This window comes from Corylus avellana, chromosome ca2 (genome assembly GCF_901000735.1).
Source record: "Corylus avellana chromosome ca2, CavTom2PMs-1.0".
Taxonomy (NCBI): domain Eukaryota; kingdom Viridiplantae; phylum Streptophyta; class Magnoliopsida; order Fagales; family Betulaceae; genus Corylus; species Corylus avellana.
Genome location: NC_081542.1, coordinates 19,750,219 through 19,771,010, shown reverse-complemented (window position 1 = coordinate 19,771,010; position 20,792 = coordinate 19,750,219). Strand labels below are relative to the sequence as shown.

The 20,792-nt window shown below is 36.6% G+C and overlaps 1 protein-coding gene across 1 annotated transcript; it reads left to right on the top strand.

The window, feature by feature from the left end:
- Window positions 1–1,947: 1,947 nt before the first annotated feature.
- On the top strand, window positions 1,948–4,234 carry LOC132169274 (uncharacterized). The gene is made up of 5 exons (XM_059580334.1): window positions 1,948–2,212; window positions 2,426–2,866; window positions 2,966–3,175; window positions 3,309–3,370; window positions 3,854–4,234. Exons 1-5 carry the CDS (start codon window positions 1,948–1,950, stop codon window positions 4,232–4,234), a joined length of 1,359 nt encoding a protein of 452 aa, XP_059436317.1.
- Window positions 4,235–20,792: the final 16,558 nt, after the last annotated feature.

Here is a 20,792-nt window from a genome sequence, read left to right as displayed (position 1 = left end):
AGCTGCTCCACTTCGAACGGGCTACTTACCCCATCCAAATTTAGGGCTACTTTCTCAAGTCTATTTAAGGGCTTTTAGAACATGTTTTTTTGCATGTTGGGATTGGAAGCAATATTTTCAAAGAAAAAAGAGTTTTTTGTCCTTGTACTAAGAAAGAAAGTTTAGGTTTTTATGCTTTCAATTGTTACTGCTCTTTTAGAGACTTTGTTGTAAACCACGACCTTTCATCAACAACAATATAAGCCTACTGGAGTTTTGATAAAATAGATCAAGTAGAAAAATTTTGGGGAAAATACAGTTTACCTCCCTGAAGTTTCAGGGGTTTTTCAATTTTAACCCCAAAGTTCAAAAATTGGCAATCTACCCCCCTAAAATCTAAAAAATTGGCAATTTAAACCCTCCGTTTAATTTTTCCATCTAAATAGACGAAAATCTATGAAATTACATCATTACCCTCAAGCTTTTAAAAAAAAAAATTCGTCCAATTTAACGGAAATTAGTAACGGAATGTTTAAATTGCCAATTTTTGAAATTTCAGGAAGGTAGATTGCCAATTTTTAAACTTTGGGGTTAAAATTGAAAACCTCTTGAAACTTCAGGGGAGTAAATTGCATTTTTCCCAAAAAGGAAGAGCTACAATAGTAGAAGACAAGTGAGTCGCTTGTCTTATATAAAATAGTGTCAATTTCAAAGGTTTTATAAATGTGAACTTCTTGTAATCCTTACTCTTCTATAGTAGTTTTATTTTTGAAAAGTTTTTCAAAAAATTTTCACTTCGTCACCAAAGTCCTTGTGCTGATTGTATTGTAATTGATATTTTCTTATTTGTCTTTATTTTACTGTTGAAGAATTTTTATTTTCTAATATGATGCATAATTAAGTGTTCATTGTGGTTTATAATATTTAAATTCAGCATTATCTTGTGAACACCTATTCAATTCCTCTTCTACGTGTTGTTTGGAGTGTGGTTTTACTTTTCAATGTGAAATTTAATTGTCTTCTTCTTTGTGTACTTGTGTGCACCTATTTGTAATTGTTGTTTTCTTTCTTGATTTGTTATTATTGTTTTGGGTTGTTTCTTGGCCTACAAAAGGTGCATAACAAAACATTTTATCCTATTTCACAATTCAGTTTTTTTAGTGGAATGGAACGGATATCATGGAACAAATGCATTGGCAACACTTTTCCATAAGATAATTTGTAATTAGACCAGAGAGAGAGAGATACTTACTCCCATTACGGCCATTAGTTTGATATTCAAAATCTTCACTTGGGCTTGGCTCCTCTACATTTATCTCCACCGATCCTCCTTGTGACGTGCTAGCATTTAAGCTACTCCTAATTAATAGTGTCTCCTTTGTCTCTGTTGGAAGTGTAAATAACAATGCAAAGTCAAAGAAAGCATACAAGAAGGTTGTACACATTTCCTTTTAATTAATTCTAACATTTCGGTGCAGCTTTTTTTTACTTTAATTAGCTTAGTAAATTATGCATGCTTTAAAAGTCAAAAGAATATTTGTTAGGTGGCAACCGTATTAGACTTTGTGATTTTTAGTTTTAACTCTTGAGTGTTAGCCACCTTTGTGGACTTTGTAACCATAGTATTAAGTGCTATAATTGTTAGAACAACTTTTATTGACTTTTGAAAGTTAGTAATGTATGTATTCACATGTAATATATCCTTATATAAGGATATTATGGATGTTAGATTAAGTAAGCAATTAACAAGTAAGAAACAAGTGGAAGCTTGATACTTCTCTTCAATATTAAATTATTATTTTCATCTTGTCTTTTGTTCATCTATTTTTTTGAGTGTCCGTGTATTTGGGTATTGGTTTATAAACTTAATCCCAACAAATTGGTATCTGAGCTAGTTTATTCCTAGCAATGCAGTCATGGCCTCAAATATGTTGCACATTCAAGTTCCTTGGTTGAAAAAGGAAAATTATGAGAAATGGTGCATCCAATTCAAAGCATTGTTTGGATCACAAGATCTCCGGGAGATTTTCAATACCGGGTTTGTTAAGCCCATTCCGAAGCAAGAAGCCACCTACACTGCAGATCAGAAAGTCACTCTCAAAAGACCAAAAAAAGAAGGACAAGAAGGCGTTGTATCTCCATCATCAAGGATTTGATGATTCAACGTTTGAGAAGGTTGCTGAAGCGACAACAAGCAAAGCAGCATGGGATACCTTCAATACAATTTTCAAAGGTGTTGACTGAGTAAGGAGAATTCACCTTCAATCATTAAGGACTGAATTTGAATCTGCCCATATGAATGAAGGAGAAAATGTCTCTAATTATTATTCTTGATTACTTGTAATCGTGAATGAAATGAAGAGAAATGACGAAAAACTTGAAGATGTTCATGTCATGGAAAAGATACTTTGATCCCTCACACCCAAATTTGAGCACGTGCTGACAGCAATTGAGGAATCAAAAGACTTGGAGCTGCTGGGATCTCTCCGAGTTCATGAACAACTCATTCTGAAGAATGCAAGTGCCACATTTCTTGAGCAAGCTTTGGAGTCAAAATTAAATTTTGACAAACCAAAGGGAGGTCGTGGTCAATGGAATTCCCGACGTGGTGGTGCCAACTACTGTGGTCGAGGTCGAGGTCAAGGACACGGTAATACAAATGATCGTGGTCCATCTCAGGAAAGGAGAAATTTCTCTGACAGGAAAAAGCAGAATGTCCAATGTTACAACTGTGGAAAATATGAACATTATGCCTCAGAATGTTCGTACAAGAATGATGGTCATGTCAACCTTGTTCAAGCATCAAGCAGTGAGAGTAAGAATTCTACTCTCTTATTGGCACACAATGATTCAAGCGGTCAACATGATGTTGGGTACCTTGACTCTGGTGCAAGCAATCATATGTGTGGAAGAAAATAAACTTTTCCTAAACTCAAAGAAGGAGTTTGCGGAAACGTGAGCCTTGGAGATTCCTCAAAACTTGTAGTTGAAGGAAGAGGAAAAGTTCGGATCTTCCAGAAAAACAGCAAGGAAGAATTCATCTCTGATGTTTACTTTGTCCCAAGTATGAAGAGCAATATCCTAAGTATTGGCCAGCTTCTCCAAAAAGGATATATTGTACACATGGAGAATAATGTTCTCTCTCTAAGAGATACAAGTGGAAGGCTCATTGCGCGTGTTCAAATGACCAAGAACCGTATGTTTCCTTTGAACCTAAATACGTAGATCGAGAAATGCCTCATTGGACTCATTAAAAATGAGTCATGGCGGTGGCATTTATGCTTTGGTCATCTTCACTTTAATGGCCTAAAGCTATTATCTTTCGGTAGAATGGTGTATCGTCTACCACAAATTGATTCAGCAAACCACATCTGTGAAGGATGTGTACTTGGTAAGCAGTCACGACTCTCTTTTCCAAATGGTACAGCATGGAGGGCGAAAGCACCACTACAGTTGGTGCACACTGATATTTGAGGGCCATTGGATCTCATGTCATTTGAAGGGAACAAGTACATTATCTTCATAGATGATTTCAGCAAAAAATCATGGGTTTAGTTTCTTCAGGAGAAATCTTCAGCCTTAGTTGTTTTCAAGAACTTTAAGGTGCTCGCCAAAGCAAAAGAGTAATTGCAAGCTTGTAGTCGTTAGATCTGATCAAAGGGGTGAGTACACCTCAAATGCATTTCAAGATTTTTGTTGAGAGAAATGGATTAGACATCAACTCACTGCTGCTTATACCCCACAACAAAATGGGATAGCGGAAATGAAGAATCGCATTATCCTTGACATGACGAGATCCATGTTAAAAGAGAAAAGATTGCCATAGCAATTGTGGGCGGAAGCTGTAGCATACTTGGTGTATTTGCTGAACTAGTGCCCAACAAAGTGTGTCAAGAACATGACACATCAAGAAGCATGGAGTGGATACAAACCTAGTGTTGCACACCTTCGAATTTTTTGGTGTGTTGCATATGCTCAAGTTCCTGAAGCAAAAAGAAGGAAGCTTGATGCTCGAGGTGAAAAGTGTATTTTTATTGGCTACAGTGAAGAGTCAAAGGCATACAAGCTCTATAACCCACTAACAAATAAAGTAGTGGTTAGTAGAGATGTTATCTTTAGTGAAGAAGAAGCATGGAATTTGAGCAGTAAAGAAGCGAACAAAGAAAATGTTGTCTCAGATGAATCTGAAGAGCAAATGCCAGTTGTGACATCGTCTACTCCACCAACATCTCCTCAACCTATTTCACCCTCTTAAATACACAGAAGTCCTACATATGGGTCTTCATCTTCCAGTGACAATAGTAACAGTGGAATTCCAACTCCTATCAAGCTGGGAAGTCTCAGGGATGTCTATGAACGTTCAGAAGAAGAAGAAACAAATCTTTTCTGTTTTTATGCAAATCATAAGCCTTTAACCTTTTAAGAAGCTGTTGAAGAAGATTGTTGGAGATCGGCAATGGAAGAAGAAATCCATGCTATTCAAAGGAATGACACATGGGAGTTGTCGGCACTCCCACCAAAGAAGAAAACGATCGGTGTCAAATGGGTGTACAAGATCAAGCGAACTACAGATGGCAGCGTTGATCGATACAAGGCAAGGCTTGTTGGTAAAGGCTACAAACAAAAATATGGAATTGACTATGAAGAAGTCTTTGCGCCAGTTGCTCGACTTGACACAGTGAGACTGTTGATCTCACTTGCAGCCCATCATATTTGGAAGATATACCAACTGGATGTCAAATCAGCTTTTCTCAGTGGAGTACTTGAGGAAGAAGTGTACATGGAACAACCAGAAGGTTTTATTTCACAAGGACAAGAAGATAAGGAGTATCATTTGAAGAAGGCTTTGTATGGCCTAAAGCAAGCACCACGAGCTTGGAATGCTCACATTGATGATTATCTTCAACAAAATGGATTTATAAAATGTCCATATAAGCACTCTGTCTACATGAAGACTGACGACAAAGGAGAATTTCTGATACTTTGTCTATATGTGGATGATCTGTTTTTCACTAGTAGTAGTGAAAAGATGTTTGTAGAGTTCAAGAAGTCCATGTTCAAAGAATTTGAAATGACTGACAATGGACTGATGTCATATTTTCTTGGGATAGAAGTGAAGCAAGAAAATGGTGAAATATTTATCTCTCAAAAGAAATACATGAGATAGATATTAGAAAAGTTCAAGATGGATAATTGTAATGCTGTCAAGACTCCTGTCACAACAGGACTGAAGCTGTCAAAAGAAGGAGAAGGAAAGCCGGTTGACTCAACCTTGTGCAAGAGTCTCGTCGGAAGCTTGAGGTATTTGACAATAACAAGGCTTGACATACTTTATGGCGTTGGACTCGTAAGTCGTTATATGAAGACACCAAGAGAATCTCATTGGTTAACTGGAAAGAGGATTCTAAGGTATATTAAAGGTACTCTCAACTTCGGCCTTTTCTATACTTAAGGTGAAAATGCAGAATTAGTTGGTTACTCAGATAGTGACTAGGGAGGTGACCAAGATGAGAGAAAAGCACAACTGGTCATGTGTTCTCTCTTGGTTTAACCGCTTTTTCTTGGACATCAAGGAAACAGGAAATTGTAGCTCTGTCTTCATGTGAAGCAAAGTATGTAGCAATTTCTTCTGCTGTTTGTGAAGCCATATGGTTAAGAAATCTTATGGGGTCACTGAATCACCCACTAGAAAAATCTACTGTGATTCATGTGGACAACAAGTTAGCAATCAAGCTCTCAAAGAATCTAGTGCAACATGGAAGGCGCAAGCATATTGATACCAGGTTTTATTTTCTGAAGGACCATGTGAAGTAGAAGACAACTGAACTTGAGTATTGTAATACCAAGGAACAAGTAGCTGATATCTTCATGAAGCCACTGCCAGTTGAACCCTTCAACACGTTACGTGAGATGCTTAGCATGAAGGCATTTTGATTTGAGGGGGCTTGTTGGAAGTGTAAATAAAAATGTAAAGTCAAAGAAACCATGCAAGAATGTTGTACACGTTTCCTTCTAATTAATTCTAGCATTTCGGCGCAGCTTTCTTTTACTTTATAATTAGCTTAGTAAATTATGCATGCCTTAGAAGTCAAAAGAATATTTGTTAGGCGGCAACCTTATTAGACTTTGTGATTTTTAGTTTTAGCTCTTGAGTGCTAGCCACCTTTGTGGACTTTGTAACCATAGTATTAAGTGTTATAATTGTTATAGCAACTTTTATTGACTTTTGTAAGTTAGTAATGTATGTGTTCACATGTAAGAAATCCTTATATAAGGATATTATGTACATTAGATTAAGTAAGCAATTAAAAAGCAAGAAGCAAGTGGAAGCTTGATATTTCTCTTAAATATTAAAGTATTATTTTTATCTTGTCTTTTGTTCTTTCTATTTTTTTGAGTGTCAGTATATTTGGGTATTAGTTTGTAAACTTAATCCCAACAGACTCTTGTCTTCTTTCATGAGGCTTGTAATTGATAGCACTTTCTTCAAATTTTTGTCTTGTTTCTTTAGAAATAAAATGAGAGAAAATAAATAAATCAATACATAAACAGTATGATACTATGAATATATATCTAATGCAGCGTGACTTCATGAGATGCAAGAAGAACAACAAGAAGAAGGGATAAATACTTCTAAGACCTTGATAGTATATCAAAGAATCTAAGAAATCTTCTCTAAACGCTAGATACTCTTTAGGGTTTGAAGGAAAGTAATGAAGAAACTTAACTCTAAGTAATCTTATTGATAAAAGCTAAATGATAATCAAAATCTACGTTGTAGGGTCTATAAAACATGTATTTGTAGGCCCTCAAACCCTAAACCTGATAAGAAAATGAAATAGAGTCAGTTTCAGCAAAACTATGCGGCGCATATGCAAACTCATCCGGACGAGGTTGGGGACAAGCCTCTCTATGACTCCCACTTATCCCTTGTCTACAATCTCATTCGGATGAGATTGTGGACGAGCCTCTCTGTTGCTCCTCGGCTGCAATCTCGTTCGGGCAAGATTGCACATGAACAATTTTGCCCATCTTTCTATTCTTTTTTTAATGGCCCGTTTTGACCTAATAAAAATTAGAATTAGCTAAACCTCGTGACATATGACTTTGTAGATCTTTGAATCAGATTTTCAAAGCCACCAAGCTTGCTCCAATCCAAGGTCTTAAACTCGAGATATGGCCTTTTTAGTAAAACTTATCAGGTACAAATTTCCCCATATATCATCGCTCCTCTTTATGGAATCCTTATAAGGATTCCGGTCTACATCATCCTCCCTAGGTTAAAGAGAATTCATCCTCGAATTCACACCCTCATTATTGAAGTCCGTAGGGGGTAAGTTTCCACCCGTTCTCCCTTACATCATTCTCCTCTCTATTGGAGAGAATTCATCCTCGAATTCGAATGGTTCTTTCCACAGTCCTTCGAGTGCCCTGTCAACTAGTTCCACTCCCCTTTTCTCAAAATCAAAACAAGGCAACACTCATTAGAAATGTGATGCCTCTAATCATCCAAAGATCTTGATGATTGTCTTGAAGGCTCCTCACACCTCCTTACAATACATCAGGCTTGTCGTGCTTCCCTCGTACTTTTTCCCTTTCACATGCCATAAAAATACTCGAGAATGGGTCAGTCGTTGTTTCCCTTGTGAACATGTAATTCTCCTCAATCGCATAAAACTCATCACAATCATTGTTATGAGAATTTAACAAAATATCATCTAGACCAAGGAAATCAACATAACCAACTTCTTATCATTAAAATTAGGCACTTCACCTGGATGGTCTTCATCAACCTCATGAGGTTTGAAAACAACATCAGAATTTGCAATTCCATTCGTGGGTCCTCCATTTTCCAATGGGTCATCTTCTTCGGGGTAGAGGTCGTCAAACATGGTAGTAACCTAATCTACTATGTATTCTCCCTATTGGTTTGATGGCAAGGGTCTTTTCTTAGGATCTTCATCCTCCTCATCAAGATCACATGTTGGTGGGGGATCCCAATCTGCGAATCCCTGTGAAGGCTCTTCAACATCTTCTTGTTGTTTGAACTCTTCATCAATGAATCCATCTTCTTGGAATTCCTCGTCAACCTATTCATCTTCCTCCACATAATACAGATTTGGTAGGTGGGATTGAGGCTTGTGAATAATGGCTAAGGTGTCGAGCCGCATACCCCGTTCGTCTAGTCATACCTCCTCCCGTTGAGACATCACCTCACCATAGGAAACCATGTCATCCTCACCTGCTTCCGGTACTACCCTCTTGATGGCTCTTTCCATGTCAGTCAACTTCGGCTTTGCTACTAGTGGTTGACCATCCCCTTGTGAAGGTTTTGACCCTGCATCTTGGTTAGGTAGCAACGTCAACTTGAGCTTGTCAACCACGAAGCTACACGTGTTCCTTGTTTCATCATGGACAACAGCCTTCTCATGTTGTCACAGCTTTCCCAACAATAGGTGACACGTATCCATGTCGACCATCACACCACACATCATCCCAATTTATGGGTCCAACAGAAAAGGACGCAAGACAACGTTTAGAAATATTTACCTCGTTTCCTCTTGTGAGCCATTCTACTCAATAAGGAGTAGGATGCCTCTTGGTTTGAAGCCCCAATTTTCAAACCACTTTCTCCAAGACTACATTCTCACAACTCCTTGGATCGATGGCAAGCTTGGACTCCTTGCCTCTCATGGTGTATGTAGTTTGAAATTGTTGACACGTACCACCAATGTATCGGGACACCTATTGATACTTGACTTCCACTGCCTCTCCAGGCACCTTCTTTTTGTATGACTTTTTATTTTTTTCCTTCACAGATATAGAACCTTGTCTCCAATTCTGTGACTTTTGGCACATGGTATAATTATGGGACAAAAAAACAACTCTCATGTATTTCAATAGTTTCTCCCAACTATTGATCTTCTCTTGGCATAGCCGCACCCTAATTTGCTTCAATTGCTGCTACCACGCCGCAACTCTTCGCCGGAATCTGTTTACCACCAAAGAGACTCGTCGTTCATCAGGCACCCCTTTGAAGTCAAGAACCTCTTCAACAGTAACCACCCAATCAAGGAACTCTTTAGGTTGCAAGCAACCTTGAAATTTTAGGATGTCTAGCTTGACACCTGCTTCCCATGGAATAGAATGAGTTTGTTTCATAGGGAATTTCCTCCACACTACCTACTCCGCAAAAGGATTGATAGGTTCACTCTTAATGATAAATTCCCCTTCTGCCTCCGCGTACCACCGTGTTGGGCAGGCACCCACTCCCTCTTCTACACGGCTATACCACTAAACATCTCCTCAATGTGCCGCAAACGAATCACGGTTACTCCTTACGTGCTGCCTCTGTTCGCACGTATACTTCGTTCATGTCTACACAACGGTTGCCCCTCCCTATTCATGGAAAGTAACTTAGGCTCTCATATCAACTGATGCTGCGTGACTTTGTGAGATGCGAGAAGAACAGCAAGAAGAAGGGATAAATACTTCTAAGACCTTGATAGTAAGAAATCTTCTCTAAACACTAGATACTCTCTAGGTTTTGAAGGAAAATAATGAATAAACTCAACTTTGAGTAGGGATGTGTATCGGTTCAGTCGGTGTCGGTAGGGGCATTTTCGCCTACCGATTCATAAAAGTCAATTAAGTCGATTAATTAACTAACTTCATACCGACAAAGAATAGTTTCGAATTCTTCGGTTAATCGGTTACTCGGTTAATAGGTGATCGGTTAAGTCGGTTAATTGTCAGTTACAAGTTTTTTTGTTAAGATTTATCAATTTCCTTGTAACTACATAATCAGTAAAGAACATGTCTTTATAAATGAAAAGAAAAGGAAAATTGATAGAACATGAACCAACCACAAATCAGCTGGACAAACATAATACGAAAAATTACCAGATAAAATTCAAAATTTAGTTGAAAAATCAGCTATGTCAGTTAATTGTCAGTTAACCGATAAAAATTTTTATGCCGCTTATTGAACCGAACCGATGTCGAAACAATATTTTTATCCCGCCTACCGACTGCCGAAAGTCGGTTGTTGGTCGATGATGGTTCGGTGGCGGTCAATAAGCGGTCGGAAGGCGGTAAACAGTTAATCTGCCCACCCCTAACTCTGAGTAATCTTATTGATAAAAACTGAATAATAATCAAAAGCTACGTTATAGGGTCTATAAAACATGTATTTATAGGCCCCCAAACCCTAAACCTAATAATAATACGAAATACAGTTGGTTTCAGCAAAACTGTACGGCGCATCTGCAAACTCGTCCGGACGAGCCTCTCTGTGACTCCTACTTATCCCACATCTGCAATCTCGTCTGGACGAGATTGTGGACGAGCCTCTCCGTTGCGCCTCGGCAGGTTGCGGACGAGCCTCTCCGTTGCTCCTCGGTTGCAATCTCGTTCCGAGCGAGATTGCACACAAACAATTCTGCCCAGCTTTCTAGTCTTCTCTAGATGGCCCGTAGGTATATATACTGTATATCTATGTTGTTGGGGAGAGAAACACTAAGGGAGTCAAGAAAGAGTAAATTAATAATGTTATGACACCACTTCTAGCCCAAAAGCCGAAGTTAATGGGCTTAGGTCCACTTAGGTATATTAACAACTCTTTTTCTTTATACTTTATCAATGTGAGACACAAACCTCATAAGTGTATGCACAACAAGGAGCATATATAAAAATATTCTCTATTTTAGAATAATTAAGTTTGTGGATATGAGAACACAGAGATTTGATTGAATGTAATTCTCTTTACTTATGAGCTGGATTTTCATTAATATATATAAACATTACAAGATAAACTCTAATCTGAATATTAGAGTCCTGCATCTATTCTATCTTATCAAAGTGATCACACGTTATCATCAATCAATCTTCTTGTTCTTATGGATAAAGATGTTTTATAATGTTCGTTGTGTTCTAACACTAAAAACCTTCCCCATACGAAGCATATGGGTGCTTGGTATCAATTAAATCAGAGAGATATTTTCAACAACAAAATCATGTAAATTTATAGGAAAAATTGACACATGAACTTATCGATCTTGATATACGTTTTATGAATTGAGAGATCGAGCACTTACTCCCATCAGTAGTGCTTGGCTTCTCTGACAGATCTATCTGCTCCAGTTCTTCTGGTGATGTCTCTGCAAGTGAGCAAGTTTCTTGGGGTTTGTCAAAGTTTGGCGCCGGTAAAGACCTAGCTACGTCCCAGTTTGCCAAATCTTGTAGAAGAGAGCTTAAAGAAGGCTGAATTTTAACGAGAAGCGCCCCTAGAGCCTGAAGGCTAGCATCTCCTGCATTAGCGACTTGTCTGTGATTTGTTAAACTATCAGATTCCAGGTTTGACACATATGGTTGTTGTTGAATAAAAGATGCTCCCTGATCCAAGTGTGTAGGAAATGATGGAATGGAAGAGGATTCTTGTTGATTGATAGCTTGTCCAGAAGCAGCCCTTTGAGGATGACTCATTGATGGAAATGTCTCACTCCTTGGTAGTGTCATCTTTTTCTTTTGTCTTCTTTCATGAGGCGTGTTGATAGCACCTTGTTCCATTTTTTTTCTTGTTTCTTTGGAAATAAAATGAGATAGAAAATAAATTAATTAATACATAATGATCAAACTGGTGATATAGAAATATTTTTAATTAGGTGAGTATATAGATGAAGAGTGATGGCTACAAAAAGTAAGTATATCGATGTGAACATCAACAAATTCTGATCTATTTTGAAATAATTTAAGTTTATGGATAATGATGATTTGTACTGGTAATTGTGTTCAAACACTAAAGAGGTCCAAGATAATGATGTTATAATGTTAAATTCAAGAATCTTTTTACATGCAACTAGACTACTTTAGTTAATTATTAATTATTCTGCTATTGATTGATAAACATGCATCCTGTCATTTAGTGTTAGTTTATTTATTTTAAGAAGCGAGATACGTTTTGGAAATTAATATAGTATAAAATTTTCAAATATTAGAATTTTATTACGAATTTTGCAAACTACATACACTTATAGAGACGAAAAGTTAAGACAGAGAAACGGTGTAAGTAGTTATTAGACATTTAGACCAAGAGACGTCAAAGGAGAAAGATAAGCTGTGTAAACAAATTAATGCACAATGGTACAGCAACAAGAATGCCGAAGATTTATTAGAGATGATGGAAACATGCACTTACTATCAAAGCCAGTTGCGCAGTCAAAGGGCCTTTCTCTTTGGCAAGTTGTGATACTCAACCTTTGCACTTTGCAGGAGAGTTTCTCACAAAATGGACCGGATCGATGTAGAAGACAATGCAGATAGCCCATGCTGTTATATATAGGAGTAAAGCAACTATTGAATATTGATTCTTTAAAAGTTAGGTAAAGTATTTTACTAACAGCAATTAAACAAACGTGCAACTTTTCTTCCAACAACCACCAGTGGCGGTGTGTGGATCACAAAGCAAAATGTCTATAGTTTGAGGACCAGAGGGAGAAGCAAAAATAAATACAAAAATACAAAAAAATGGCCAATTAGTGATACTCGTTTGACCTTTTTAGATTAAGTTAACTGTAGAAATCAAATAATGTATAAAGGAAAAGCATTTCAGGATTTCTAAAATCCAAACAAAGCAATCACATTCTCAAGACTTAATTGGAAATCCCAAACCCATTCCTTTTTCAGAATACGGTCATATATATTACATCAAGGCAACGAAACTAAATATTGCCATATAAATAAATCAAGGCAACGAAAAATCTTTAATAAAAATCTTTACATTTAAATTGATCATATAAACCTATTAATAAACTAATTAGAGCTTCTATATTGTTACTCAATGTCAACATATACTTCTTGAAATACAATTACCATATCACTACTACATTATAAAGTTTAGTAAACTTGTGCATGACTGACTTAGACTAAGTCAATGCCCCGCCAGACAGTAACACGCGCGAAAGAATCTAACACGCGATCTACGACACAAGATGCTCAAAATGATCGTGAGGTCACCACATTCGCAAAGCTACATATATGAATTCACATTTCTCCGTAAGTATAGGAATCACGGACTTTTCACATAGAGTCAATTTTCAATTTTTTACCATGAGTATACAATAACAGCTACACTTGACTTTATAGTATTCAAAAACATTTTGTAATGATGAAGTCACTACAAAAAAACTTAATTTTTAGTGATTACCCATTAATGATGTTTTAAGGCCCAAAAACGTCACTAAAGTTTAGTACGTGTGTGGCAAGTTAAAAATTAGGGTGTCGCTACTAGGACTTTAGTGACATGCCAAAAATTGACACGTCACCAATTGGTGTATCAATATTGGCATGACCCTAAATAAATGGTGACGTGCTATTTTTGGCAAGTCACCTACTAAAATTTAAAAACTTATTAAAAAATATTAATAATTAAAAAAAAAAATCCAGAATTTTTTTTCAATTAAATTTTGATCTGCAGAGGCAGCATATCTGGTCTAGGCGGAGCTTCTTTTCAACAAATTATTCATGTTTGTCCATGAATAATTTTAAGATCATGGAGGAATAACTTCCATCTGTGCAAGCAACAACATATCAATCAAATGTAAACAAAATCGAAAGTTTTGAACTTGGAATTTGATTTTACTACTCACTGTCTGGATTTGGAGAGTACCCAAAATCAGGAACTACAACAGAAAAATCAACCAAAAAAAAACTACCCATTAGAGAGAGTAGAGGATGTCCGTTCTGGATTCAACCTAAGTTGATAGGAACTGATGAATTAAAGACGTGAAATATTTAATTGAAATGAGAAGTGGATGATGGAATTAAAGTTCGAACTCTAGACCTTTAACTCTTGTCCACATTGCTTGTGGACAAGACTTTTGGCATATTTATAGGAAGTGGACAACCCTCTCTTATTGAACCGGTTTTATGAAATGAGTTAAGCCTACGAATTTCTCTGTGATATCAAAGCTAACGATCTTGGGATTGAAATTTGACTCCGTCAAATCACCTCTCATTTAAATTAAATATTCCACGTGTTGGGCCTTACCTATTAAAAAGAGTTTGAGCCCACACGTGAGGGGGTGTTAAAGTAATGATTAAGTTATTAAATTTATCTCTTCCTATAATTAGCTTAAGCTTTTGGGATAACTGGTGATTTAATATGGTACCCACGGGATTTATGGGGCCTACACTACTTACCCTGTGACAATGATCAGGAAAAATACTGGCCTACACATAAGGGAGGGTCTTGAGGAATAATCACACATTGCTTGTGGACAAGACCTTGGGCATAATTATAAGGAGTGGATAACCCAGCCTCTCTTGTTGGGTGGTTTCACCCCTGTCATATATATCTAGTGGCCTGGTGCAATATCTCATAACACCAGCCCCCACGGCCAATCACCACTGAATTTGATGAAGATCTGACCAGGAATATATGCAAGATGTAACACCTCTGATGACACGTTGCAAGATGTCGTCTTGGTTCGTTATTGAAAGAGTAATGTTAGTTTGTAAAATGCTATATGACTCTCAATACAATTAGGATGACGTGATAATAAAAATTAATTATTATTTATTTTAACAAATGCATGTTGATCTAATGACTAATTTTCACTGTCATATTATTAAGTTATATAACAGTCAAATTACAGCTTACTAAATAACCTTACTCTTATAGATTATCTTGCTTCCAATTCCCGTCGAATCAGAACTCGAAGAGGGTAAATAAAATTCCAACCTGTTTGGGTCGCCATGTTTCATAAACTTTTATTCTACCAAATTTGCGAAATAGTAAATCAGTGCAAATTAGCCACCATATCATGAGGAATACGAAATTAAGATATGATTTATGGATTACAAGAAAGGAAAACGGTAACTAATACCATATCTGTTAACTAATAAAAGATAAACAGTAATAAGAAAGAGGAAAAATGCCAAGTAAGGGCGACGACAGCAACAATTATGCCGAAGATTAATTTATAAGAGATGCTTGAAACACTTACTATCAAATTAAGCCAGTTGAGCAGCCAAAGGAAACGGAACTTGTGATACTCAACCTTGCTGAAGACTGCTATGTATAGACTCATGCGTGCAAGAACTTCTTCCAACATTACGTAAGAAGTGCTTTGGTTGCTTGACGTCACCTAGCTAGTAAGAGCCCGTTTGGTGTTTGGTATATATTGTGTTAAAAAGGTTAAAAAGTACTTTTAGTATATAAAAAATTGTGTTAAACAAAAGCAAAATTTTTAATTTTTTTTTTAAAAAATAATAAATTAATTATAGGACACATGTCACAATTTAATTGGTGCTAATATGGTATTTCGTTAAGTTTTGAACAAAATTTTAATGAAGGTATCATCTCCATCTTTATGAAAATCACAAATACCTCTGATCATAACAATAAAAATTTAGAGGGCAAAAAATAAAGAATTCAATCTCTTAAAGGGTTTTTAGTATTTAACCCTTAAATAAATAAAGGTGCAATAAACTTTCTTCCAACTACATTACGTAACAAGTGCTTTTGTGGGAGCTTGACGTCACGTATCAAGTCATGCATGATCTGGTAGGTTGTATATATGTATGTATGCTTGATTAAGAGCTAGGTGTCATAAGATCAGAAGCATGTACCTGCTACAATGAATGGAGTATACAAACACATAAAAACACCTCAACAACCCAAACTGGCCCTCCATGCGGTCACAATGCAAACAGTGAAGTCAGTCGATAATAACACCTCTTGACAACTTTTTATTATTACGTGTTTCGAATTAGTGAATTTTTATTGCATTAGATTAAACGTAATTTTCAGTTGATTGGACAACTCACTGAAACAACACCTCTGAACAATATTACATGTACAATTAATGGTATGTCATATTGTGATTTATTTTTTATGGTAGGAATCAATCCCAATATATATATATATGATAAAGATCAATTTCTGGTTGTGTGATCACACATTTTTTTCTTCTGACCCGTCTGTTTTCTTCTTACATAAGAGAAAATAATAAATTTAATTTTTCGATTAATTATTTATAAAACCCGGTCCTTCCTTAATTCAGAGAGGGAAGTGACAGCTAACGCGAAAAAATTTCAGCTAATTACTACCACATGGTGTGTGAAAATATTTTTCTGAGCAGCTAATGAATCACATATATTTTTGATTTATTATCCTGTAAGTGCATCTCTATAAACACACGTATTTGTCCGTCTCATTTTAAATTATCACTCTATTGTTGACTTAATATTCTGTCATACATGCATAGCTCTCTATCCTGCTATTTGTCCGTCTCGTATTTACTTGTCAACCTATTGCTAATTTATTATCCTGCTATACATCTCTTTCTATATAGGTATTTGTCCATCTCATTTAGCTTATCAGTCTATTGTTTGCATGATCGCCTAAGCGTATCTATGTGCATCCTACAATTCGAAATTATGTTAATTATAATTCAATACGAGCAATATTGTCACAAGTTCATTGAGCATGCAATGTGCCAACAAAAGATCTCTACTTACGTCCGCAATTGATGAAACTCGTCCAAGTTGAACATAATATACCGGCGTATCTGTGTCATTGTGATTCGGTCGAGTCGGACTCGTGTTCCATTTCCCTTTGAACCATCCAGATTTCTTTGTATCCTATTGTGAAAGGTTGGTGTATTCTCTAAATATCTCGAACAAAATGTCACCAACTCAGTTGCTATGTAGCCCTCCGCAATGCAGCCCTCAGGAGCCGCTTTGTTGCGCACATTAGATTTGAATACTCAAGGCTCCTAAATATGAACCAATACATATTTTCAGTTTAGTTAGTACTTGTCATGTATTGGCACCTGAAACCAAAAAATGGAAGAATATCCGTAAACAAATTTTATCTCTCTGCCAGATACATCCATCTATACTGTACAGGTCCACCGAGTCGGCATTCATGGATAAGATGTATGACCACATGAACCATGCTCATAAAGAAGCTGGGGGGGAAAACCTGTTCCATCTTGCACAACGTGATACAGATGTCACACTGTAGTCGGTCAATATCCTGTTCGGTCAATGTTGTTGAACATAGGCACCTGAAGAATGTGGACATCTCAACAAGAGGTCTAACCACATTGCTTGGAAGTGATCCATGCAATGCAATAGGTAGAAGCTGCTACATCAGTACATGACTGTCATGACTCTTTAACCCCGATATCGTACGGTCCTTAAGTTGTATACAACGAGAAATGTTCGAGGCATATCCGTCGGGCACCCTTACATTTCGTAGCACTTTCAAAAAATATGTTTTATCATCCTTGGACATCGTGTGGGTAGCTTGTTGAAAATAGGTCTTACCATCCTGCGGGTCCACAAATGTATGAAGTGTACGTCTCAAGCCCATTTCTTGCAAATCTAAGCGGACGGCGAGGTTGTCCTTCGTTTTCCCTGGAATGTCCAGTATTGTACCAAGTATGTTGTCCATGACGTTTTTCTCTATGTGCATAACATCAAGATTATGCCGCAATAAATTATTTTTCCAATACGGCAACCTAAAGAAAATACTTTTCTTCTTCCACATTTTTTGGCCAGTATTCGTCTTCTGCTTCTTTCTTTTTTTTTCCTCAGCCTCCCTTGCTTGACCGGCGTTCTCATCCCCAAACACCACCCCTTCTAATTGGCTTATGACTTCATCTCCACTTGGCACATCAGGGGCACATTCTAGTTCTACGTTGCCGTCAAATGTGCTTTTGTTTCGTCTTCATGGATGATCCATGGGCAAGTATCGCCTGTGCCCCATATAACACCATTTATGGCCATGTTTTAACCATTTCGACCTTGTCGAGTTCATACAGCAAGGACATGTCTTCTCACCCTTGGTAGACCATCCAGACAAATCTGCATATGCTGGGAAGTCATTAATTGTCCATATCAACTGCGCTCGCATAACAAAATTATTTTTCTTTGAGACGTCATATGTGCGTACCCCTACATTCCATAGTTCTTGTAACTCTTCAATTAAGGGTTGAAGGTAGACATCTATATCCATTCCAGGTGAACTTGGGCCCGGGATAATCAATGATAGTATAAAAGATGTGTGTTTCATGCACATCCAAGGAGGCAAGTTGTAGGGTACAACCATTACAGGCCAAATGCTGTGAGATGTACTCATATTCCCAAATGGATTAAATCCATCAGAGGTTAGTCCGAGCCTTACATTCCTGCTGTCCGTTGAAAACTCCAGATGTAAATTGTCAAATGACTTCCATGCTAAGCCGTCGGCTGGATGCCTCAATATGCCATCCTTAGTGCGGCCTTCTGCATGCCACCTCATAAAGCGTGCTGTATGTTCTGACATAAACAACCTCTGTAGTCGTGGTATGAGTGGAAACCACCGCAACACCTTCACCGGACGTTTCTTGCCCGATGATATGGGTTGACCGTCCTCATCTAAATTGATTGCTTCCATCCATTTAGATTTTCCACATACGGTATATGAATCCAACTCTTTATTGCCCTTCCAGAATAGCATACAGTCATTACGGCACGCTGGAATCTTCTCATACCCTAGTCCCATGTCTCGTAAAAACTTTTTCGCCTCATATGTATTAAACGGCAGAGTTTCACTAGTCTCGGGCAGCAACTGATTGATGAACTCTAGGAAAGCCGAGAAAATCGAGTTACTAAGTCCACCAACGCACTTCAAGTTGTACAGGTGAACAGTGGCACTTAATTTGCTATGTTTTGTCCCAGTATGAAGTGGCTTCTCCGCTTTTTTAAGAAGGCCATAGTACTTTAGTGCATCGCCTTCAGCGGCTTCTTCGGTCACAATTTCCTCACCCCCTTGCACTACGGCCTGAGGCTCACAATTGTCTTCCCTAACTACTTCGTGCATGCCGAATAAATCACGCAACATTCCATGCATGTCTCCACCCTGATTTGCGCATGTACCCGCATCTGAGGCTGGGCGATTGGAATTAGACCCGGTATCAAGACCCTGTACATGCTTCTCACCGTGATAGAACCAAAGTGTGTATTCCGGCATCATTCCTTTTCCCCTTGTCAAGTGGTCGAATACGAAACCCGGCGGGTGGCGCCGGTTATTTCGACAAACCTTACAAGGGTAATAGATGAATCCATCAGGGGTTCTACAGTTACTAACTGCAAACTCCACAAACAATATACACCCGTCTCTGTATTCCCTCGTACCCCTAGACTTTGTCATCCAACTCTTGTCCATTTTTATCTACGTACATAAATTAGAAATAAATATATAAGACTTAAAAATTGTATACCAAATTTCAAGCACATTCAAATATATAAACATAAACCGAAACCTAAATATTTGAACCACATAAAAAATTTAATCATATATTCTCGTATATGATTAATTAAATTGTTTATGTCCAAAAATATATACATATTCATGCGTACGTATCTACATTCATCCGTACCAAAGTGTGTATTTATAACACTTATCTATTATAATTAATCCAGAAAAACCAATAAAAAAAACAATACTTGATCCAAAATTAAGCATTTTCTTTGGTGGAGACCCTAAACAAATTAATTCTAGCTAGGTTATTTTATAAGGTTGTTCTAATACATCTACCGAGCTAGGTTCGTTATAAGGACCCTAAATACAATAAATCTAGGTTCAATGTTGTTAGACTTTGGCATTAATTAGTAGGTGATGACATGCATGGGTCATACAACTCTTTTGTTTGGTGTATTTATTTATTTTGTATATGATATATATAAGGGTTAAAGGAATTTTGAGTGTATTGCAAATATGGCAAATGTTTTGGTAATAGATATTTTTGGTCCGGACGTTTCTTGGGTTATTGACACATTAGATTAATTTCTTTCATATTAATCACAATTTTAACAAAATTCCAACTAGTTTTTAGGTAATATAAATTTTAATGCGTTATATTTCAACTTGAAAAAGCTATATAAGTTCCTCAAATTAACCAAAATTTTATCCGTTTTGTATGGTTTTTTTTTTTTTGTTTGAAAAAATAATATATGTGCGATAGAATTAAGTAAGAATCAAATTGAATATATTTTGCAAGTGTTTTAGGTTATGTGTTTAATTATGATTAGATTTGTTAAAAAAACTCAAAACAAAAGTGTGAAAAAAAATAGTCTAAAAAACAAAGTCATGACTTTTTACTTATTCAATATAGCACGTCTCTTTAAGTTTGACAAGGTTTGCACTTTTGCCAACTCTTTTTCCCGTTAAATCCATGTAATTCGGATTGAATCCTCGCGTTGTGTGACTTTATAACTTACAAATTAATCCATAACGTTTATGGTTAAAAGAATATTAAAAAACTCATTAACGTTGAATATTAATTAAACAAAGTCTTAAACTAAATCTCTATAAATATTATATATCACCACGCACTACACGTACTTAATTAGAAGGTCAAACGATATTGAAATGAATGATAGATTAAAATTCATATAATGTTTTATAAATTCTTTACTAATAAGCCAACCTTTTGCAATTATATTTTCAAACAAAAACCTAGCTAGCATGAGAAACATCATTTTGCACGCATGTGCATATCCAACGTACAATAAGAAATTAATTAATAGATATTCCTAAAAAGAAAAAAAATTTCACCTCAATTAGATGCTCACAAATACTCAATCCAGTGCATTATTGAAATATATGACAGAATAAAACATCAAATTTATAAAACAACACAATATTGTGCAATAAAACAATATTCTGCAATATTAAAACAATATTATATATAAAATAAATCAATATTTATAGTTATAAAATAAAACAATATATATACCTGCAGGAGAGATGGTGGAGATTG

Coding starts and splice junctions, on each gene's coding strand:
- LOC132169274 (XM_059580334.1), top strand. CDS start 1,948: ATGAGAAATGGTGCATCCAATTCAAAGCATTGTTTGGATCACAAGATC. Junction 2,213..2,425: donor CTTCAATACAATTTTCAAAG/GTGTTGACTGAG, acceptor ACGTGCTGACAG/CAATTGAGGAATCAAAAGAC. Junction 3,176..3,308: donor TGTTCAAATGACCAAGAACC/GTATGTTTCCTT, acceptor ATCTTTCGGTAG/AATGGTGTATCGTCTACCAC.